We start from the raw sequence: 24,796 nt of genomic DNA, 5'->3' as shown, positions 1-24,796 counted from the left end.
TCTTGCCATACCTCCCTTCCATTCTCTGGTTCTACAGGGGTCCAGACGCGGGGAGGACTCCTGGACCACGCAAGGCAAGCCTCAAGGCAAGCCTCATGAGAAGAAGAGTACAGGAGGGGTTCCTTTGCCCTGCTCCCAGTGCCCGTACCACACAGGGCATCCTCCTTCTCCCACTACTTCACACCCAGCTTCTCCACAACCATTGGGACCCCACCAATCAGTGCTACTTACATATTCTTTAATGTCCTTCGATTTCACAGCCTTGTAGGAATAATACGCAGGGTAAAGGGTGCCAAATATAAGCCTGGAGGGAAAAGAGAGAGAAAAGAGAAATGTGATTTTCATTCATCCTATTTGATGGAAAATGTCTGTCTTCAATGCCACAAGCAGTTCTCCAAGCTACAGAAGATGCTGCTGTGTGGCTTGATGTAGCGTTACGAATGCCCTGAAGGTTTCTTCTCGTGGCTGGGCCGTGCTTCGGAACCTCTGTCTCCTGCTATGGCTGCACACCCACCTTCCTTCAGCCTGTGATCTGGCAACGTAAAAGAGTGATTCGGGGTCATGGAAGTCAAAAATGGGGGTGAGAGTGGGGGTGGGAAGCCAAGCCGAACCACCGTGACCTCTGAAATTAAAGGTCAAACTCTCCTCTCCTGCTGCTAATCCCCACTGATGCTCTGTAAAGCCCGCCCACACCTTGGGCTTCCTTCTCCAAAAAAAACCTTTCCACTTAAAGTTCCTTCAAATTTCACTCCCCTCACACTTGATTCCAGCATCCTGCGGCCAGAATCAGCTTTTCAAATTGTAAATGCAATCTTCCCAAGACACACATCCCCACCCCGCATTAACCCGCTTCTCAGTGCTCTTAAGAAGAAGAAGGAAATATAACAACAGCAGCGTGACTGTCTAGGTATCAGCTCTCAGTGACCATGCCCACTGTGGCATGAGGTCATTAAATAGTTTGACTCTCAGCCGTGCCCCAGACCTCTCCAGGCCCTCATTCTCTCCCCCTTTGCCCCATCCCTTCTCAAAGCCTTTGCCTCTGCTGTTCTCGCTTTCTGGAATCTTCCCTTTCCCTTCTTTGCCGGTTAATGCCTGTTCATCCATCAGATCCCAGCTCCATCATGACTTCTTCATGGAAGACTTTCCTGACCGCCCCGACTAGGTCAAATCTCCTACGACACAATGTACACATTACCAAAATGCTCTTTTACTACTAGCTGTCATGCTCTGATTGACAACATCTCCCAACTGAACTATCAGGGCCTTCAGAGCATGGAATGAATCTGTTTTGTTCAACAATGTGTTCTCAGTGCCTATGAAATAGAAGGCTCTCAATGGATATATTTAAGTGAATGAACTGACAGAATGTTAGAGCTGCATGGATTTTTAAAAAAATTTAATCCATTCATCTGAGAGACGAGGTCACCTCCCAGGTGTAAGCTGACTGGGAACAGAGCCACCCTGGTCCCAGGCCCCAACAGGAGCCAACATCTCCTGTAACAGCCCCACAGATGGAGCTTCTAGGGTCCCTGCAAGGAGACACCACATTCCGGAAGCCCAAACCCATGGCTTCCTCATCAGGTTATTTAGAGGTCATACAGAGAACTCCCAGGCCAGATTCAATGTACCACACAGGGGTCAGCTTTCCTATTAGCTCTGTGGCCAGGTGACACCTTGACCTTCCATATTCATCAGGTTTCCAGGGAAAAACAGAAAGTGAATGGAACTGAGTCAGTTTCTGATGTTGAAAGAGAAAGGGTTTTACAACCTTGACTCACACGGGCCTTGCACTACGTGCTTTATAGGCATCACCTCAGTCCTCAGACTGGCCTGGTAAAAGGAACCGTCTTCATAGACAGGATACCACCACATGGAGCCGTTAGTCACTTGCTTGTCTGAGGTGGTGGCACCATAAGGAGTAAAGCAGGGGGCTAGGACCCAGCCAGGCTGGCCTCCTCCACGCCTGGCTTCTCACCACCGTCTACTGCTTTGGAGCACAAGGCCATCCTCTGGGAAGGCCAGAGTTTATGTGTGGGGCGCAAGAGAAGCCAGCAAAGGGGACAAAAGAGTAGTCTGAAAGGACGGGGAAGAGAGTAAGCCTGGGGGAGGGAGGAAAGGAATTTAAGAAAGAGAAAGAAGGCAACAGTCTCAAAGGCACTGGGCAGAGGGGGACGCCTCGTGGAGGAGTCTACTGGCTTCAGTCATGAGCCAGCTTGGTGAGGGAGGGCCCTCCAACCACTCCACCCTGCCCCAGCGCCAAGCATTCTCAGATCTCAGGGAGTCTTACTTTCTTAGGAGGCCTTTCCTGACCTTGTCACACCCCACGCCCCAGACTAGCTTCCTCTCGCCGTGACTCTGGACGTTCCCCTTTCTTAGCCCTGATCCACACCCCCTGCAATGGTCTAGTCAATGTCTGTCTCTCACATGAGACTATGTGTCTCCCAAAGCCGAGGATGGTATCTTTCTCATTCATAATCACCCCGTGGGCCTGGCAAGAGTTCAATAGGTACATATTCACTGTGTGAAGTTTCAGAGAGTGGTGAAGCAAAAGCCAGAGCCATCCAGGGGACACTTGTGACCTTGGGACTGAGGTTTCAGCATCCAGGGGGACGCCAGAGGGCACCAGGCTGATTCAGCAAAGCCTCGGGCACGGTGCCACAGGTTCCGGAGAAATAAACACGCCGCTCCTTTGGCACAGATGCCCCGGTTATTAGCCACGTCTGCCAGGATGGTTTCCAGCCCCTGCCCTGAGGCAGCGTGGGAGCTTCCGAAAAGAGAGAGGTGGAAAATGCATCATGACCCGAGGCTGGCTGGTTGATTTGCTCCTCTGTGTACTCCAGTGAGTAGAACAGCACGCCAACACCATCCAGAAAGGCTCAAGGGCGCCCAGACAAGAGACGGCGTGGTCCGTCTGCCGGGCTCCTGATGTGACGTGGTTGCCAGTGTCCCCCTGCGCGCCTCCCGCCCCATATTTGACAGCACGGGGACAGCAAGACGGACTTGCTTTTCGGTTTCTAAAGGCTTAATGATGCCTCCCGGTAAGGGAGCACACTTAGCACTTCAGGGAAAGGATAATGGGATTAAAATGGCAAGTTCTTCCAAATCTGTTCTGGAGAAAAGAAATAACAAAAAGAAGTAACAAATGAAGCACATCCAAGCCGAAGGGTTTGGGCACTTACGTCCACTCAGACCAAGTCCCTTCTCCAGTGACCCCACCCGCCTTCCTTCCCAGCCTGACGGCCCCACCCCTGCCCAAGGCTCGGGATCTCACGGCCAGTAGCTGTCCCCTATAAGCCATGCTCCCTTGCTCACAATCTGTGACTTCCTGCCTGCATCTTAGTGCGTGATTTTTCTACAATGCCACAACTTTTTCCTGATAAAGTCCCACTAATCCTTTAAGACCCAGCTCAGACGGGGCGCCTGGGTGGCTCAGTTGTTAAGCATCTGCCTTCGGCTCAGGTCATGATCTCAGGGTCCTGGGATCGAGCCCCACATCGGGCTCCCTGCTGGGCAGGAAGCCTGCTACTCCCTCTCCCACTCCCCCTGCTTGTGTTCCCTCTCTCGCTGTGCCTCTCTGTCAAATAAATAAATAAAATCTTAAAAAAAAAAAAAAAAAAAAAGACCCAGCTCAGAAAAGCCACTTCTGTGAATCTCTGATCACTTGTCCCTCAGAATTTTCTGGGCACTCTACTATAGCCTTTATGTAGTAGTTTCGATAATGAATCATTAACAATAAGGACAGTAGGATCACTGAGTGCTCACTAATGCCAGGCGCTGCTGTACCAGCCTCTCCATACCCATCTGGGAGAAGACGTCTCACTACTCCATCTTACAGACTGGGACACTGAGGCCAAAGGAGATGGAACAGCCAGGAGCACAGGTGGGATGTGGACCTGGGCAGCCTGACAACAGGGCCTGCCTTCTTTCTCCTCCCAGGGTGGCCTGTGCTGGCTGAGTCGTCTCCCCAGCCAGACCATGCAGTTCTGGTCTGACTGCTGGGGTCCCTAGTGCCTTGCACAGCCCCTGCCCAAGTGGGTGCCTGCTAAATGTCTGTTGAGTGAAAAAAGATCAAAGAATTGCAATCTCTCTCCAAGGAGCTTAACCCACTTGATAGATTCACATATCTCTCCCCACAAGGTCAGGAGGAAAGCAGTAAAATACTTAAGAGGATCTCGAGTCCTGAAGCGCTCAAGGCTGGCCCCAGCAGAGAGACGGTGGAAGTCTGGGGTGCCTCCCTCTGGAGAGGAGACCAGGCTCTGGCTAACATACTCCTCCCAGTTATTACTGGACAGAACCTCACACCGCATCCCCCAGCCTCAGAGCCCTGCACTCCCCCCCCCCCCCTTCTCGCCACTGTCATGTACTGCTACCCTGGAGCCCCCGCTCCTAACTTACTGGCTCCATTTACCTGCCTGACACATTTCTCCTATCTTTGCCCTTCATTCTTTCTCTTGCTCCAAGTTAGGGGCCTTTATCCAGGGGTTGCCTCCCCCATCACTTCCACAGCTGTAGTATTGACAAGGGACCATGAGTCTCATCTTCTAAGGCAAGAGTTCCCAGCCAGGATGATTTCATCTCCCCAGACATCTGGGTGACGTCTGGAAATACTTTGATTGCCACGCTGAGAGAGTGCCATTGGCATGTGGTGGGTGGAAGCCAGGGATGCTGCTAAGCATCCCTACAGTGCACAGGACACCCCCCTCCCCAACAAAGAATTATCCAGCCTCAAAAGTGCAGAGTGGAAAAACCCTGGTCTAGTGAGCTATTTCCCAGTCCTTGGCCATGGATTCTTCACTCAATCATCAAGGACAATCTGTTCTCAAGAGTTTTTATTTTATTTTAATTTCATTTATCTATTTGAGAGAGGGAGAGAGAGCAAGAGCAAGGAGGAGAGCAAGGAGGGAGAGGGAGAAGCAGGCTCCCCACTGAGCAGGGAGCCCGACGTGGGGTTTGATCCCAGGACTCTGGGATCATGACCTGAGCCGAAGGCAGACGCTTAACTGATTGAGCCACCCAGGCACCCCCTGCTCCCAGGAGTTTTTTAAAAAATGCCCAGTGTCCCAGGCAAGACAATAGATGCTCAGATAGGAGGAGACAATCCAAAATGGCAAAGACCACATACCTACCCCATTGGTCAATGTCAGGGAAAAACACAACTCTGAAGCTACTTATCAACTTCCTGGAGCTCTGGCCAAGAGAAGAAAGGTATTGCTCACATGAATAAACCATAACTGCAATGCAGTTATAGTCACCGAGGAGGAGTGCTTACCATTCCCGGAGCCTGCAGGGGGGCAATCGCTGGCCTACAGCTCAATACAAGCTGGAACACAGGCAGTTGCTAACCTTGGCCAAGACTTCTGCAAACAATGAAATGCAGTATTTTCCACAGTCTTCTCGGGCATCCTAGTATTGGACTAACTTTTCCCAATCCCAAAATATGATGAAAAAAAATTTTTTTAAGATTTACTTATTTATTTTAGAAAAAGAGTAAGATCGAGCACGAGTGGGAGGGGCAGAGGGAGAGGGAGAGAGAATCCCAAGCAGATTCCGCACTCAGCGTGGAGCCTGACATGGGGCTCTAGCTCATGATCCTGAGATCACAACCCGAGCTGAAACCATGAGTCAGATGCTCAACCGACAGTGCCACCCAGGTGCCCCCCAGATTGTTTTGAAAAATTTAAAGATCAATGCTAGGAACATTTTTTTTCTAAAATTAATTTTTTAATGTAAGAAAAATAACAGGCCTACTGTACAGTTGTTCATATTATGATAAAACAAATTGAATATAAGGAATGGTACACCACACAGGGGCTTCTGGAATGCTGAATTTCTTGACCTGGGCAGTAATCACACAGAGTTTTGCTTTGTAATTACAAATGTACATTAAACTGTACACATATGTTCTATGCACTTTTTTGTATGTGAATGTTATATTTTATAATTTTTTTTAAAGATTTTATTTATTTATTTAACAGAAAGAGACAGCGAGAGAGGGAACACAAGCAGGGGGAGTGGGAGAGGGAAAAGGAGGCTTCCCACTGAGCAGAGAGCCCGATGAGGGGCTCGATCCCAGGACCCCAGGATCATGACCCGAGCCGAAGGCAGATGCCTAATGACTGAGCCACCCAGGCGCCCCTATATTTTATAATTTTTTAAAAGTGATGTCCCATATCCAAAAAAAATGAATTTGCACGAAAGATCTTCAAAGTCATGAAGGTATACTGTTTCCTTTGAGCATTAAAAGGCTATTAAATTTTATACTGATCACATTTTGTGTTTTCTGTTCTTAGTAAAAAAAAAAAATGTAATATCTAATTGCTGTTCTCTGAAGGTTTTTTCTAAAAGCTTATGAATCAATTTTTATTACTCTCTATGAGAATTAATCCCCAAGACCATTTTTGCAGTCCACTCTAATAGAAGGATGCTCCTTGGTTTTTGAGATCCTACTGGCATTTAAATAAATACACTAATAATTTTTAATATGAAAAAACTTTGACATGACATATATTTGAAGTCTTCTATATATTCTTTCCTGATACATCCCACTCCCTCCTTCCCCAGAATAACCACTATCCTGAATTTGGTGTTTATCATTCTCACCATGTTTTTATTAACTACGTAAGCCATGCATAAATGAAAAAAAAAGTTATTCCTGCTTAAACATTATATAAATGGAATCATACTCCATGTATTCCATTGAAATATGTTAACTTTGTGTTTTTGAAATTTGGTCCATGTTGATACAAGTCTTTTTAGATCATTTTAAACCACTATGTGATATTTCACCATGTGACTGTACCACAAATTGTTTATCCATATATAAATATGCACCTATTCATGCATATTTAGGTACTTCCCAATTTTTTACAATTTCAACAGGGCTGTAATGAACATTCTAATACACGTCTCCTGTGCACATCCTTCTCTAGGGTAGATACATAATGTGAATTATGGGGTACAGCACCGTCCACCATACAATGCAAATCCACTCGCCAAGGAGGTTCTGCCAGTTTCTACTCCTTCCTACAGTGTAGAAGACTTCCAGTGCTCCCCATTCTTGCCAAACTGATAGAGATTTAAAATTTTTGCTGATCTGTTACGTGTGAAATGGCATCTCATGCCTGTTTTAATTTGTATTTCCTCAATTATAAGCGAGGTGGAGCAGTTTTTACACCTATTGGCCATTTGGGCCTGCTTAATTGACCTATTTCTATCCCCCATTAGCTTATATTTTCTTACTGATTTTTAGGACTTCTTTGTGAATTCTGGGTATAAATCCTTCCTTGGACATGTGCATTGCAAACATCTTTCTCCAATAAAAAAAAAAACTCTTTTAACTTGGTTTGTGGCCCCTTCTGCTGCATAAGTTTTAAATTTTATATGGACAAATACATCAATCTTTACTTTTATAGCTTTTTTGGTAATTGTTTTATTTTATTTTATTTTATTATGTTAGTCACCATACAATACATCATTAGTTTTTGACGTGGTTATAGCTTGTTTTTATATCTTGTTAAAGAAATCCTGGTCACATATATTTTCCCATAAATGTGTTTAACTTTTGCTTCTTCACTATTAGGTTTTAATTTACCTGGATTTATCTTTATGCATGCTGTGAGTTCAGGATTCAATTTTATTCGTTTCTGTATGGATCCCCATTGTCCTAGTAACATTTACTGAATCCTTCCCCACTGGGTTTCAGTGCTACCCATCACATGTATAGTTTTCCACCGTGTTCAGGTGTTATTTCATCTCTCCATTCTGTTCTACTGGTCTACCACCTAACTATGCACCTAGACTGCAGTGTCTTGATGCTCAGAGTTTTATAATAAATTTTAATGTTCTTAAAATTGTCTGGCCTATTCTCAGCTTTTTTCTATATGAATTTCATAATAGCTTGCCAAATTCCATGAAAAACTTTACTCAGATTTTGGTTGGAATTGCACTGAATTTATAGATTTACTCAGAAAGAAGTACCATCTCTGTTATCAGGTTTTCTCTTTATGAACATCATCTTTTCCATCTACTTATGTCATCTTTAATGTCTTTTCATGGTATTTATAAATTTTTTCCATAAAGATTTTGGACATGTTTTGTTTTATTTATTCCTAAGTACTTCAGGGATTTTTGGTGGTATTGTGAATTTTTGAATTAGATTTTCTATTGGTTACTAATGGCATACAGGAATGTTATTGATTTTCCATGCTGAGCTCAGAACCACTAATCCTGCTGCAATCAAAAGCACTTGGAGTCTCAAATGCATTACACTAAGTGAAGGAAGCCAAACTCAGGAGTCAACATGCTATATGATTCCATTTATATGCTATTCTGAAAAAGGAAAATGTATGGAGACAAACAAACTAGATCAGTGGTTGTTGGAGCTAAGGGTGGGAGGGACTGACTACAAAAGAGAGTGAAGGAATTTGGGGGAAACGATGGAACTATCCTACATCTTGATTGTCGTGGTGGTTACACACTGTATCCACTTATTAAAACTTAGAATTCAAACTCACAGTTAAAAGAAAAATCACATTGAAAGAGTGACTTTTACTAATTATATCTCAATAAATATGGCCTTTTAAAAAAAAGCATTTGGGGGCGCCTGGGTGGCTCAGTTGGTTAAGCAGCTGCCTTCAGCTCAGGTCATGATCCTGGGGTCCTGGGATCGAGCCCCACATCCGGCTCCCTGCTCAGCGGAGAGCCTGCTTCTCCCTCTCCCTCTGCCTGCCATTCTGCCTACTTGTGCTCTCTATCTCTCTGTCAAATAAAGAAAATCTTTAAAAAAAATAAAAAAATAAAAAAAAAAAAAGCATTTGGAGGAATTCACACACATTAAGTGTATGTGTGTGTGTCTCCAAAAGTGGATAAAGCCAACCTGGGCATCAGCCTCCAAGCTCTGAGACAACTTCCTCATGGCTGAGGGTCCACATGTAATGAAACAAGGACTCGCAAAAACCATAATGCACCTCCAGGGCCTGTTAATACTCTAGCCCTGAAAGATGTAACATGGGCCTGGGTTCCAAATACAACTGAGCAAGCCTGATCTTTACCATGCCACTGCAGGGAACATCCTCACTCACAGTGGTTATCCAGAAGCTTACCTGGGCAGAGTTGCTCAGGCTGGGTGCACAGCTTAAGTTTCCCATGGCACAGAAAACCACCTGCGCTTTGGTTGCCATGGGTCCCAACCCTTGGGACTCTGCTTCTGCTTACCCACTGTGACCTTCTAAGAGGATAGAGGAGAAAATATGAAAACAGCCGAACTTCCCCATTATGCATTTTGGCTTCTTGGCAGTTATATTAAGACATATAAGCTACCATTTACTTATTGAATGTTCATTATATGCCAAGATCTGTGCAAACTTCATTATAAGCATTATCACTTTTAACCTTCGTATAACCTTATGAGACAAGTATTACTGTTTTCCTTGTATTGCAGATGAGGAAACTAGAGTTTAGTGAAACTGAATAACTGAGTTTAACATTAGTCAGGGGAGGAGGCCAGACTCAAATCCAGGTCTTTCTGACTCTACTGTTCATGATTTGCTGTTTACTGACTTGACTGCAATGCATGGCTCAGAGCCTGCAGTGATCCCTGAATGGATGGATGGATGGATGGATGGATTGATGAGGACCAGAGAGAGAGAGAGAACACTGCCTGCTTTCTTGCCTAAGAGAATTTGACTCTGGCCCTGTATTATATATTTATTGACACAATATAACTACAAGTTCCAAGTACATACACTTTTCACACAAACAAGGCTCTCTCTTTCAACTCAAGCTGATCTGCACAGAACAAAAATAAGCCACATCATTCTCTCCCTGACATGTGATTCTGCTGACCTCTCTCTGTAGTCTTTCTTTCCCGCGGTGCCCCTCACCCCTACTCCTGTCCAGATTTGGAACAAATGACACGTACAAAACTCCTCCTGGGGTTATGCCCCTCACAAACATTTCATTTGCTTATTTGCTTGTTTGACACACACCACAATTCTCTGGGATAAGCAGTGAACATGAAGACAACGAAACAATGACAAACTGAAGTTTAAAGTGCTCCAGGGTCTGCAGAAGGCCCTCCCCATCCAACAAGATTCAAACCCAGGCCTCCTGCCTCCAAGTCCACAAACATTTTCCAGCCCACACTGCCTCCCTTAGCACAAAGAGGGGGGTTTACTGCTTATTTAGAGTTGTTTGTAATCGGTGTGATAGAAACCCCAATTTAAATTGGATTACAGAATTACTCCCAAACCCAATTTAGAAAAGCACAAAATGGAACACTCTGCAAATTTTCAATTCATGCTGTTAAGCTTTAAACTCTGCAATCCAACCCACTCAAATCCTGCTCAAGTATCAGTCTGAATATTTTTTTTAAGTCTAAATTGTAGAGATTTCCATTCTTAAGAAATCTAGAGGCTGAGCTTTGGCATCAGACCTAAGATTGAATCCAGCTCCATCACTGACCACCTGCGGGACTGAGGGCACATTTCTTAATGACTCTGAGCCAGTTTCCCTGAGTGTAAAGATCAAAATACCCATTTTCAATAGCCACTATGCAGATTAAATGAGACTGTAGGTAAAGATTTCACGTGCCAGAGACACCACAGATGAATGACAAATATTAATTCCCTTTCTTTCTATAGAAATAGTAACTTCAAATGCCAATTCTTAACCACAAGATATTTGTTGTTCAATATTAAATATTTGTTGAGTTCCCAGTATGTGCCCTGGGTCCTCTGGTAGGGAAGGCAGCCAGCACACAGGTAATTATACAAATAACTGATAGATAACAATCATTGTGTTGAGTGTTGCTGAGTATGTTTTGAAGGAGACGACAGGTTTCTTCACAATGACCACCCTGTGGCCACTCATCTCCCAGCTCATGCCCCTTCCCCCGCCCTGGGTCTGAGAGCCAGAGCCCTGACATTCAGCCAGGGGGTCCCCCGGTAAAGGGTTATGGTTTTCTCCTCCTGTGAATTTCATCTGAATCCCCCTACAAGGAATATATTTGGTGAGAGGAGGACTGATGAGATCCAGGAATTAGTGGGAGGGACTCTTTGAGCTGGACTTGCGGGGTTGGTACCTGTGGGGGTTTCCTGGGGACTTGTCTGCTCAGCTCGTGCCCTTCCTGGCTCCCCAGCAGGTGCTGGTGTCATCCTGCCAGCCCACTTGGAGGTCTGCACAACGTGCATGTGCCTGTCTGGGGAAGGATATCATAGGGCTCTAAGGAAGGAGAGGGGAACAGATCTTTAGTGATGCCCACCAGGCAGTGTACCGGGCACTGATCCCCACAGCAATCAGGTGAAGTGCGACTATTATTCCCTTTTTACACAGGAGGGACCTGAGACTTAAGGAGGTTTCATTCATTCATTCAACAGATGTCTATTCAGTACATTCTGTGCCAACTTCTGAGTCCAACACAAGGTCACAGAGCTGCTAAGTGGGTGAGCTGGATTCAAAGTCCACCTGGCTTCAAACCCCTTGCTCTTTCCTGTCCAATAAAATACTTAGAGAAGGTCGGAGATTTTTATCCTCAGGATGATCACAAAATGATTGGGGTGCCAAGGTATATCAGAACAAGACAGGCAGTAGGGCAAAGCTGTGTATATACTAAGTATCAAAGGAAAAGCCTGTGATGATGTGCCCAAGTGCCTCCTCCATTAGACTAAGAGCTCTCTAAGGGCAAGGACTGGGCTTTCTCCATCTAAGCATCTCCAGTGTTGGGCACAGGGCAGGTAATGCACACAACAACATAGACAAAATTCACATGCACTAGCCTAAGTGAAAGAAGCCAGACTCAAAAGGCTACATGCTGCATGATTCCATTTACATGGCACTCTGAAAAAGACGAAACTGTAAAGACAGAAGACAGGTGAGTTGCCAGAGGCTGGGGTGGGAGAAGACTACAAGAGGCCCTGGGGAATATTTTGGGGGAGATGGAACTGTTCTATATTTATATTGTGACAGTGGCTACATGACTATATGCATTTTTCAAAGCTCATAGAACTACACAATAAAAATGGTGAATTTTACTGTATGTAAATTATACTCTAATTTTTTAAAGTTTATTTATGTAAGCAATCTCTACACCCAATGTGGGGCTCCAACTCATGACCCCGAGATCAAGAGCTTAATGCTCCACCGATTGAGCCAGCCAGATGTCCCTTCTAATTTTTAAAATGGGGGGAAAAAAGAAGGGAGGGGGGATAATGAATACAAGCAGAAGTGGATTTATAATGAAGCTAATCAGGTTAAAGCTTCAGGCCTCCTCAACTGCAAGGGCCTGGGAGGAATCCTAGCAATGTGGTCATCACATTTTTTTAAAAGATTTTATTTATTTGTGAGAGAGAGAGAGAGAGAGAGAGAGCACACAAGCAGGGGGAGCAGCAGGCAGAGGGAGAAGCAGGCTCCCCACTGAGCAAGGAGCCCGATGGGGGACTCGATCCCAGGACCCCAGGATCATGACCTGAGCCGAAGGCAGAATCTTAACCAACTGAGCCACCCAGGCATCCCCGTGTTCATCAAATTTTTTATGCCTTTTTCTGAAAAAACTCCTGCTCTCCACTGTAAAAGCTTCAGGCCCCATGAAACTAGACCCATCCCTGTAACAAGTGCAAGAAACGATCAAGAGAGGAAGAATGGCAGGCTCCAAGGCGTTGGACTCAAGTGGAACCCTACAGAAAGGAAAGAGTTGGTTCTAGCTGACAGAGGTAGAAAAGACAACCCACAGAGAGGAACCAGCACGGACCAAAGTGCACAGGCTTTCCAGGGTTTCCAGAGATGACACAAGCACCAGGAATTTGGTGGTCCTACACCACAGGTCCACTACCCCAAACCCATGTGTCACGGTGTGATCTCCTCAGCCACACCAAGCCATTCTAGGCAAGTAGCAAAGCTTGACCTAATGTGATGTGAAAATTCTAGATGCTGGTAAGCTGGTGTTACAAGTATTTATCATTCTTCTGGCTCCCTGAATAATAATGACCCCCACCGCCTTGTGTAGTGAGGTTTTCACCTTAACATACCTGAAGCTGAAAATGGTTAATGCTCACTTTTCCAGCTTCCCTTGCAGTAAGGATGTGGGCCTGTGGCAGATACACCTGCTCAGGTATGAACCAAGTCCTTCCAACTCTCTCGATCAGCTATACTGAGGCTGCATTCCTCAGGCTTACAATTCCATGATACCAAGTGAACACAGACTGCCAAAAGAGGCCGGTCCTGTATGTCAAGTTACTGAGTTTTTGATGGTTAAAATAAGCCAAGTTAACAGAGTAGAATGTAGCTAAGATTGAAAATGGTTCTGTCTCTAAGAGGTATTTGCACACCCATGTTCATAGCAGCATTATTCACAAGAGCCAAGAGATGCAAACAAAACAAAATGTGATTTTATGTGTGATAAAATGTGTGAGGTAAATAAATATAAATATAAGTATTAATATTAACATAAATATGATGGAATATTATTCAGCCTCAAAAATAAAGGAAATCCTGATACATACTACAACATGGATGAACTTTGAGGACATCATGCTAAGCGAAATAAGCCAGACACAAAAGAGACAAATATTGTATGATTTCATTTATATGAATAGACTCCCTCTGATAAATCTACTACTTATATAGATACTACTCTAGATAGGTCAAATTCATAGAATCAGAAACTAAAATGGTAGTTGCCAGGGGTTGGGGGGGTGGCAGAGAAGAAATAGGGAGTTGTTGTTTAACAGGTACAGAGCTTTAATTCTTAATTTTGCAAGATGAAAAAGTTCTGGAGACTGGTTGCACAATAATGCAAATATACTTAACACCACTGAACTGTACACTTAAAAGTGGTTAAGATGGTAAATTTTGTTATGTTTTTTTACCACAGATAAAATAAAATAAAATAAATGTATGATGTTTATGAACCAAAAAAATCTTGACATGAATATTTGTTAAAATCATCCATATTTGAGAATTTAAAAGAACAGAATTTACTTTGTATAAGCCATTAGTTCATTTAATCCACAAGTGGTTCATCCTAACAAATTCTAACAGAAATTCTAACAAATTTAGAAAAAATGGAATATATAGCCTTTCAAGTTACGTCTGTTCTGTTTCGTGGTACAATGCTATTTATTTAATTCACTGAAATTGTCAAACAATTTCAAAATAAAAAAATGTACCAATTTTAGAAGGCACTGTCATCTCAATTCATTAGAAGATATTATGACATAAAATGAGCGAACATTAACAAGCAATGCAAATACATTTTCTAAATGGTCTGGTCGTGGAGAAAGAAAGAAAATGCTGTGTATTATGTTCTACCCAGAAGTTACACCACTAAATAGGTTCCTGCTGTTGATATTTTAAATACTTATTTTTTTATACCTTGATTTGTTCCAGAAAGGATCTGAGGAGGCTGGTTCATAAGAAATTATGATTCCAGGCCACTGGGCTTGTCCGCAGAAAGGTCTGGGGCAGGTAGTACAGTCAGTGACGTCATCCCACCCGAAGGGGAGGGAGGGGCAGGAGGACTTGTCTACACTCGACTCCTACGCCCACGGAAGAACAAAGATGGTCTGGCTCATGCCCAGAATGCCTCCCTGATTAGACCACAACAGCCCGAGAAAGGAAAGCAAGCTAGAAAACAGCCCAAGTTTCCTTCGGGGAGAGAAATTTAAGTTTTGAGAGGAGGGTCTCCAGCACATGTCTTAATTACGAGGGAGTTACGTTAATTATGAGGGACAGGTAGTGAACAAACATAGCTGATGGTTGCTAGAGAAAGGTCCCCGCAGATGTTCTCCTGAAGCGCCTCCAGGGCTGGCCAGCCTGCACCCCGCACAGGGAGCGCCCGCCCTGCCGACGATGCAAGCAGGTCCTCCGAGATGGCCAGCGAGTGTGGACCCCCGGCTGTGCTGACTGCACAGCTCCCGGGGCTCTGGCCACCAGCAGGGGCAGTCCAGCCCTGAGGGAGGGAGGTGAGGCCCCGGTCTGAGTAATAACTGTTTTCCATGCTTGTAAAGGTAATCTTTGGTACTGCTCTACAAGGTATGATGGAATACCACTTAATAGTTCAGAAGTTGGAATAGAAGTTTGCTTTGTTTAGAAAATAGAGATATGCCTCCTAACCACATAATGAGTACTACTGGTTTTTTGGGGTTTTTTTATTTTTTTTTTTTTAAGTAAGATCCACCATGAGGTGGATCCACCTCATCCACTTTTTAAGTAAGATCCACCCAACATGAGGCCTGAACTGATGACGCTGAGCTCAAGAGTTGCATGATCCAGCCAGCCAGGTGCCCCAAAAACTACTCTTGAACGATGGTGCCATTTGTTTCCGTAGATCCAGAAAGAATGGATAAAACCAGGTCACTGAGAAGGAGAGAAGCATTCCCAGATTGAAAGAGTTGGCTTTGAGGCTGGAGAGAGAAGAAATGTTGTTTGCTTCAGAATGAAAACAATATGCGTTCTTTCCATTTGTGGGCCCCCAATCATAGGGCAGGCCTACGGGAGCGGTTAGTGAGGGAAATCCTGTAATCCAGGGGGCCAACACCGAGGAGGAAAGCTTCACAGAAGAAACAAGTTAACATCACATCATAACCATAAGTGTCGTACTGAATGCTTGCCGCGTGCTGGCCATGGGTTTAGGCACTGTACAAAAACTCCGTGAAGTAGGCATGATTACAGTCTCCCCCGCGCAGACTGGAAATAAGGATCAGAGAAGTTAAATAATAATTGGGGTAAGGTCACACAGCAAGTCTGTGACAGGGCTGGAACTTGAGTGTGAGATTTTAAAGCTTTGGTGCTAAAATCACTGAGGTCCCCGCCTTTTTGATGCCACAAAATCAATAAAATATTTAGGTCACACATTACTTGTATCACATTATTTGTGGGCTTTGCTGAGGAAATCTTTTTAAGTTATCACAAGGACTGTTAATTAAAAATGAGATCGTCCAAAGCAGAGGTCCACATACCAAGGCTCATGCCAACCATAACATAACTTGGTTCCTGCTGCAAGCAAACAAGGGTGAGGGACCGCGTCAGGGACAGCCACTTCTCCCTCAGGACGTCCCATGGGAGTATGTGCCACAAGCCTGTCGGACACGCAGCCCCAGTACCCACTCCGGGCTGTGCGCTGTGCTCCACTTGATCTTCCATATGCATAATGCCCAGTGCCCTTCCCTGACCATAGAGCTGGTCAGCACCTGTGAAGGGGGGTTGTGGCCTGGCTGCAAATTTGCCTGCACCCTAAGCTGCTTGCAAAGCAGGAACAACCTCAGAGGCTCAGGGCCCTCGGCACTGGGAGTTATTTAACTAGCCCTGGGGTGGTGCTGGGTCAAGTCCCTAGGCCTGTAAGACCCAAGAATGCCCTGTAGCTGGAAGACCAAGGACAGCCACTGCCCACAAGACAGATTCTCCCTGGGGGTTGGTGTGGGGAAAAGAACACTGACATTTCAACACAGATATTTTTTGGAGGTTGTGGGGTGGGGACCCACTGTCTCAGGAGAATCATCAAAGTATCCTACTCCCCAATCCATTGCTTGGTTCTGTGTGTGACATCAGGGTAATGCCTCTTCCCAAAAGGTTCTGGGGGATCTCAGAGGCCACCAGTCTTGGTCCCTTCCAAAATAAAGAGAGAAAACAATTCGCAAGTCCACCCCACTCCCTTTCCCATAGGCTTTACCATAAGGCTTTACCATAAATGGTAGAGATGGCCATAAATGGTAGAGATGGCTTTACCGTAAATGGTAGAGATGGCCAGAACCTCAGCACTTCCAGGCTATTACCTCCCACCCCCACCCCAGCTGGTCTGTCAAGAAATGCCTGGGCTGAGGCATCCCTGGAGATACCCCTGAGGGGTATGACTAAGTAACTGGCAGTCTGACATCTGAGCATAGAGTAGCTCTCCAGCTCCTTTGCCAGGGCAGCAGGTAGAGAAGGCAAGTTGTTTCTTAGGGTGGGTTGGTTGGTTGGTTAGTTGGTTGGTTTGGGGAGCTGTGGAACTCAAGGAACAGGAGGGTTTTGGAGCATACAGCATGGGTAAAGGGGCCTGGCCTCAGGAAGATCCATATCCACTAGGCCTCAGGATGACACCTCCAGGTCCCTGTGCACTGAAGGGAGGAAATGGCATAGGAGAAGGGCTCCCAGCTGCAGGTCAGGAACCCTGGTTCTAGGTTCAGCTCTGATCCCACCTGGTAGGGTGATCTTGAGCCATCACAACTCCCCACCCCTGTCTCCCAGACCTGGGGCTCCTCATTCTTTCATTCAGAAAACGCTGACCTACTGGTACACATTGTACTGACCTAGTACAGTAGATGTCCCGACCTGTTCTATTGCTGGCGAGCCAGCAGTGAACAGATGGGGAGAGCATGCTGTGGCGTTCTGGGGCACCCCTTCCCCCGGCTCAGGCATTCTTTCGTCCCATGACTGCAGTCTCACCCAGGTCCAGGCCCTGGTCTCTGCTTGGCTGCCTGCACAGTCCAGACGACTAATCATGAACTGTCCTTCCCAGATAGTCTGAGCATGTTAGCACACACCCAAATATCATGGTGATAAGCCAAAAACCAAAGCTGCTACAAGGCCATCAGGACAGACCTGGACAGTCACCTCTCACTATGGTATATTCCTGGAAATTGCAGCAAGAAGTAGTGTGGTCAAAGGGGATCTTTTTTTTTTTTCCTGTATCCCTTTGTCACCAGCAGATGGGAATCAATGGTCAGCAAGGCAGAGTGCTAACAGAGCTTTCCTTCAGATGGGAGGAAAACAAAGAATGGATGGACTGGGATGGAAGACAGGAAAATAGAGGTGTGCAGACGAGCAAACAAGGAAGTAAAGTGGGGGTGACAAGAACTGACACCATTCTTGACAGAGCAATTCCACCACTCAAAAACCTTCTATGGCTCCTTGCTGCCCTCTGGAAAACATCCAAACTGCTCACCTTGGAAATGAGGGCCTCCACCATCTAGCCATGCCCCTCCCCCAGCTTCATGTGCCTTCCACTAATCCCTGCGCCCACCCCCTGTGCTTCTGCCACTGTACCATGCCATCATGCTCTTCCCCCGTCTCTGTCTGCCAAATCCTACACATGTTTCTAATGCACTGGATTAGAAGCCTTAGCACTACTGACCTTTGGTGCCAGATAATTCCTTGTTGGGGGGGGGGGTGCCCTGAGCACTGTGGGATGTTCAGCGGTATCCCTAGGCTCTGAATGTCAGTAGCTCCAGATGCCAGTAACATTCCGTCCATCCCAGGTGTGCCAATCAAAAATGTCCCCAGATATTGCCAAATGTCCCCTGGGGGCCAAACAGCCTCTGGTTGAGAACCACTGTTCTACACCCAGATCCAGTGCTACTCTTTTCAAGAAACCCTTCTCTGAGCTACTTCGAAGGAGGGTTATATCATACACATGTGCCTTCCACACGCGTTGTTATATTCTACTAGCATTTAATATGGTTCTCCTGTCAGCTTGATTTATATGCAGTTCTATCAGCCCTTCCCCACAGGCCGTAAGTTTCTTAAGGGCAAGGAGCACATTTTGTTCATCTTACACAGGCAACAATACCATCCAGAGTAGACAATACATACTGGTCTAGGGAAATTCAATCACTAGGTTTAACTTGCTTATTGTTAACATAAACATAACTTGTTTATGCTACTTGTTTATGTCTAATGTAGAAAAAAGTTAATTATAGAAAAGAATAAAATAAAAATCACCCGCAATCCTATCACTAGCTGTAACAGTAGCCAAAATATTGCTATTCTGGGTATGTCCCTCCAATACTGGTATGCAGATAAAATACTTGTATATGTATCTTTTTCTGTGCACAGAGAATAGAGGGGAAGTACCTGTGGCAGAGGTGACCGCTCAGAGCCAGACTGTCATGACCACAGGGGTGCCTGAGGGCCATCTGGACCCCCCTTGGCATGTGCTTGGATTCCCTTCAGGATGCTACTCCTGACTGTTTGAACTGCTGCAAATGCAGGAACTCAGCTATCACCCAAAGCAGCCTGTCCACCTTGGACCAGTCTAGAGCTCTTTCATCTATTGACCTGAAATCTGTTACCTGGGAGCTTCCATTTCTTGGTCCAATCCAGATTCTACCTCTTTAGCCATACTGGTCTACTCAGTCTTTTTCCCTTCAACAGGGTGTCATCCAGCCCTCCTTCTTCCCCTCGTTTAAGAACTTCCCCTCCCAACTGCTGGCATGGGCTCTAGCACCCAGGTTCACACTATCTGCTTCCCCCGCATCCTGAGCAGTCAGGTCCTATCTCCCAGGGGCTGGTATTAGGGCTGAGAAACTTGAGTTAGTAGTTGCTGGATACTTGAAGGGGGAACTGACTGCCACAGTGGGTGCCCATGAAAAGTAAAAATCTGGAGACAGAGCAACACACACACATACAGAAAATAAAGCAGATGTGGCTAGAGAGGCAGAGTGGTAAGACTGGGGTCTGGGGGCAGGGAGAGGAAGTAAGAACACCAGGCTTCCCCTCCTACACTGCTGGTGGGAATGCAAGCTGGTGCAGCCACTCTGGAAAACAGTATGGAGGTTCCTCAAAAAGTTGAAAATAGAGCTACCCCACGACCTAGCAACTGCACTACTGGGTATTTACCCCAAAGATACAAATGTAGTGATCCGAAGGGTACGTGCACCCCGATGTTTATAGCATCAATGTTCACAATAGCCAAACTATGGAAAGAGCCTAGATGTCCATCAACAGATGAATGGATAAAGAAGATGTGGTATACACACACACACATACACACACACACACACACACACACACACACAATGGAATATTATGCAGCCATCAAAAATTTGAAATCTTGCCATTTGCAACGACGTGGATGGAACTAGAGGGTATTATGCTAAGCAAAATAAGTCAATCAGAGAAAGACAATTATCATATGATCTCACTGATATGTGGAATTTGAGAAACAAGGAAGAGGATCATAGGGGAAGATAGGATAGACCTCTGACAACTGATGTCTGAAAGCTCAGGCCCCCTTGGCCTTCATCTCTCCAACCTGAATGTACATCCACTAGGACTGATCAAGGCCTCTCTGATGGTAGATTATGCATCTATGTGCACAAAGCCCTTCACACCTCAGTACCACCAACAAACCCGATTTACGATGGGACTGAAAGGTGAGGATCTCATTCCTGAGTTGAGGGAGCCAGAAATCCAGTCCAACAGTACCCAGGACTGAATAAGGTGGCCACCAAAAGTGTATGCTTGCGAGAAAATTCACATCACCCCAATGAAACACAAGCAGCCACAGGGAGGATCTCAGGCCAGAGAAGCTGAGAGCCGTTCCACGTCTCCATCGGTCTTCCCTTTGCACAGGCTCTAAGCCCCTCTCAGAGCACAGCCCAGCCCCAGCAGAAGCCACGCAGGCTTTCCCAGGGGCGTGCAGCCCTAGCTTCCCTAGGGGCGGATAAGAGTAGCCAGCTTACACCGCTCTTTCTTCCAGCTCCCGCCAAAGCCAGATGTAAAATCACCCCCCCACCCCGAATACTGAGAAGGGCAGGGGCTCTGGAGCAGACAGACAGATTCTCGTCTCATTTCTACCACTTACTGAATTTATGAGTTTGATCGAGTTACTTAACTTCTCTAAGCCTTCCGTTTCCTCATCTACAGAAATAAGAAATAACAGTAGTTCCCACCTTAAGGATTAAATGAACAAGAGAGTTTTAAAGGGACCAGGGTATTAACACAAGAGAGTTTTACACTCACCAGGTACTGGTTTACTGTCTCCCACTCTGTTCACATTACGTATCTTCATTCATGTTTTCAATTGGCTAAGTGACAATACCATGTCACTCAGTTTTATAACATAATTTTAAAACATAATTTATGAGAGATTGTCCTCATTATATACAATCAGCCGGAAAATACAAACTGGATGAGGGTTCATTGGACTTCATTTCCTAAGTGCCCTCTAAGTGGCACCAGGGCCAGGAGTATGTCCCCAGGAATGAGCAATACCAACAGAGCATGAGTAATACTTTGACAGATGGACACGTCCAAGAGGCTGTGAGCTCAGTTTCCAGGCAGGTCCAGTTCCCTGTCAGGCAAGTGACTGACCCCTTAGCACCCACATTTGTGGCTGGGCTTCACTGGCCAGGGGGCCCCACGCAGAAGAACACACAACAGTGACCTCCCTACACAGCAACAGCAATAAATGCTTCATCCACACTCCATTTTCCTTTAATTCCTGATAAGCTTTATAGAACCAGGCGTGCTTCCTGAAGCTTGAGTTGCTCATTAATAGATGTGTGGCTAACGGAGTGTGGCCTGGAGCCTGGTGCCCAGAGGTCAGCCAGCAGCTTCTTTCCCTCCGTGCTTCAGAAACCTGTGCAGTCCCTCCAGGAGGCTCCTGAGTCCCAGCGTCCTGCCTGGAATGGAGCAGCTGTGCTGACAGCTTTGGCCCTGGTCATGGAAGGCCAAGCTCCCAGCCAAGGTTCTGCACAGCAACAGACCTTTCTCCACCAGTTTGGCTCCTGACACCAGGAAAAGCTGCCACTTCCTCCAAATTGAAGCCATGGACAATTACAAGGCCATCAGTGCCTTGTTTTTTGCCTCCATCTTCTTTAAGAATTTAAAGCCTAGCCATCAAAAACTGCGGATGGGAGCAGAGATTGCTACAATCTTTCCGGGAGGCAAGTTGCCATTATTTTTCAAATCTTAACAGCTGTTGCTACCCCTCTGACCTAGTAATTGTACTCCTGGGAATCCATCCAAAAGAAATCATCAGAGGCAAACAAATATTAAGGCACAAGTACATTACATGGGTTTTTTATTATGTCAAAAAAATGAAAATAATATAAATGCCCAACAATAAAAAAAAAGGGAATTGATTATAAGATTTTAAGAGGTCACTAAAATCCTCTTTAGAAATCTTCAGGACATAAGAAAATATTAATATATTAATGTCCGTGGAAAAGCAAGATACATGGTAACCTCACATAAAATCTTTTTTAAGGTTTATTTATTTATTTGAGAGAGAGAGAGAGAGAGCAAGAACGGTGGGGGCACGGGCAGAGCGAGAGGAAGAGAGAGAATCCCAAGCAGATTCCCTGCTGAGTACAGAGCCCAACGCGGGGCTCAGTTTCATGACCCTGAGATCATGACCTGAGCTGAAATCAAGAGTTGGACGATTAACCAAATGAGCCACCCAGGTGTCCCTCACATAAAATTTTTGTGTTCAAAAAGTCTTAAGGATCCCTCCAGAATGTATCTCCGGGTAATGGAATTATGAGTGGTTTTTATGTTCTTCTTTATCCTTTCCTTTTCTCCCCCATCCTACTGCCCACAGTAGCATTTGATCCCTTATCCATTAGTGTCATGATATAAAGATGACTGGGACAGTCCTAAACATCACCAAGTTCAAGTCTAGCTGGACAACACTCAAGCAGACCATCACACCCACAATTACGCTCTATGAGCCAAGGCTAAGCTTCTAAATCAGCAATGTCCCTAGGTAGGGGATGCTCCAGCAGATTCTGAAAAATGAGCAGGGTTGGTAGATTGGGGAGGAAGACGGGGGTGGGGAGGCATTCCAGAAAAGGAGAACAGCAGGAGCAAAGCCCAGAAACAGGAGACAGCATCATGGGTTGGGGGCTATAAATGTCTCAGTGCAGCTGGAGGGAGCTCTCTCTCCCCAGAGCACATTCTGCCAGCATCCATCCAAAGGCTGGGGGGTGAGGGGAGGGAAAATTCAGTGGCAAGCCTGAGTGACTGAAGATGTGAAATAGGAAGAACTCCACTCCTAGAACAGTGCACGTGCACTAAGTACGAATGAATTAATGAATGGCTCAGGGGCAGACAGGAGGTTAGAGAAGCAATTTATAAGACTGAAGGAAACCATGATGCCTGGGTGGCTCAGTTGGTTAAGCGTCTGCCTTCAGCTCAGGTCATGATCCCAGGGTCTTGGGATCAAGTCCCACATCGGGCTCCCTGTCAGCGCGGAGCCTGCTTCTCCCTCTGCCTGCCACTCCCCCTGCTTGTGCTCTCTTTCTCTCTCTCTCTCTCTCTGACAAATAAATAAGTAAATAATTTTTTTAAAGCCTTTAAAAAAAAAAAAAGACTGAAGGAAACCAGTGAGTAGAAGTTCCCTTTCTAAGGAAGGTGGGTAAAGATCCATTCACACATACGCCCTATGGCATAAATATACCAATAGATTCCAATACAACAAAGGGATGATTCCTGTAAAACCATTAGCAACCAAGCCCCAGATTTCATGGCAAAGAAAGATGGGTGCATCCAAACTCACCACAGACAGCATGAACTAGATGAAAGATAAGTCTACTCTGACTAAGAGGAAGGAACACAGAAGCCACTGTGATGCTCTTCTCTTGTCTCTGAGCCACGAACCTGTCCTTCAGTCTTGGATGCCCAAACGCTATTATTTCAATCACAGACTCGTAGGGTCGGGGAGCAACTAAGGCTATCTGCCCGTCCCCACAGCAGTTCCATTCCTAAGCATTTGCCCAAGAGAAATGAAAACATATGTCCACACAAAGACTTCACTTGACCATTCACAGCAGCTTTATTCGTAATAGGCGGAGGATACGAGCAGGAGAGTGGCCTGAGGAGCACTGGCCCCAGGCAGATGAGTCTGTCTATGATGTACAAGGTGGGCTGCTTTTGGTCAGAGCAGAGGGGAGGAAAGACGGTTAGAAGGTTCTCGAAGTCCCCCAGACATGATGAGGAGAGCCAGTGTGGTCAGAGGAATAAGAAAGGACTGAGCAGGACAGTCACTTTAGAGGATAATGCAGCGCTTGGAGCCTGCTCTATGTGGGTGCCAAGGGACAGAAAGAGAGAAATCTGAATGAGTGGCAGATGGTGGTATCGGCGTGGATGGAAATAGGGCAGTGGTCTTCAAAGCACGGTCCCTGGGCCAGCAGCAACAGCACCACCTGAGAAATTGTCAGAAATGCAGGCTCTCGGGCCCTACTGCAGACCCACTGAGTCAGACGCTCTGGCTATCTCCCCGCCCCGCAAAAGAAAAAAAGCAATGCATCAATGCCCTCTGTACCAACAAGCTCCTCCCCAACAAAGGTTTCTGATAATCAGTGCAAACAAATCCGCAAAGGGCCTTCCCATCCTCCCTCCGGAAGCAGCCACATCATTGTCGGAGTGCTGTTAAGAAGTTCATTACGAAAGAAAACAGAAACCATTTCCGCCCAACAGGTCACATTAGTAAAGAGGAGAACAGTGGGCTGTGGAACAGATACTGTTTGGCACAGCCCTGCTGCCCCTTCCCCTCTAAGGACCACTCAGCCCCACCCCCAGGCACGTACCGAGGACCCCGCCTCCAAGCTGGAGCTGATGCATCCAACCCCGGACCCAAGCTGGGCCTCTCAGATGCTTCCCCCGCAGGAATTTAGAACCAGGGCTGAGAGGTCTGCAGGTTACTTAAAATGAAGACTGTAGACGAGCTGCTGCCAGGGGGCCACGCCTGGCCAAACGCTCACCAAAGCAAAAATGGATGTCACAGAGACAGAGAGAGGAATGGAACACAGAGAAGCAGAAAGAACATTTCATGCAAAGAGAGACAGACAGACAGACAGACATGCTCTATGAGTGCAGGAGCGGAGTCTTTGTTTTGTTTTTTGTTTTTATTTTAATTCGTCACCGTAACCTAGAACCAGCACATAGTTAGGAGTTGAATAGATACTGGTTCCATGAATTAAAAGAGAGAGAGGAGCTGTCCACATTCTCACTATTGTTCAGCTCCTGGTTTCAGTCCTTCGTGAGGTCCCAACGGTCTCTGTACCCTCATATGCCAGGAGCCCCAGCATCCTTCCCATAA

The 24,796-nt window shown here is 45.9% G+C and overlaps 1 protein-coding gene across 3 annotated transcripts in view; it reads right to left on the bottom strand.

Moving 5' to 3' along the window:
- REEP1 (receptor accessory protein 1) overlaps window positions 1-24,796 on the bottom strand; it is a 103,397-nt gene that overhangs the window by 53,911 nt on the left and 24,690 nt on the right. For all 3 annotated transcript variants that reach the window (XM_036076188.2, XM_078056333.1, XM_036076191.2), the window contains exon 2: window positions 232-304. In XM_036076188.2, the coding sequence (XP_035932081.1) occupies window positions 232-304 (73 nt within the window). The remainder of the gene's footprint in view (window positions 1-231; window positions 305-24,796) is intronic.

This window comes from Halichoerus grypus, chromosome 10 (genome assembly GCF_964656455.1).
Source record: "Halichoerus grypus chromosome 10, mHalGry1.hap1.1, whole genome shotgun sequence".
In the NCBI taxonomy this organism is placed as follows: domain Eukaryota; kingdom Metazoa; phylum Chordata; class Mammalia; order Carnivora; family Phocidae; genus Halichoerus; species Halichoerus grypus.
This window is presented reverse-complemented; position numbering and strand designations above follow the sequence as displayed.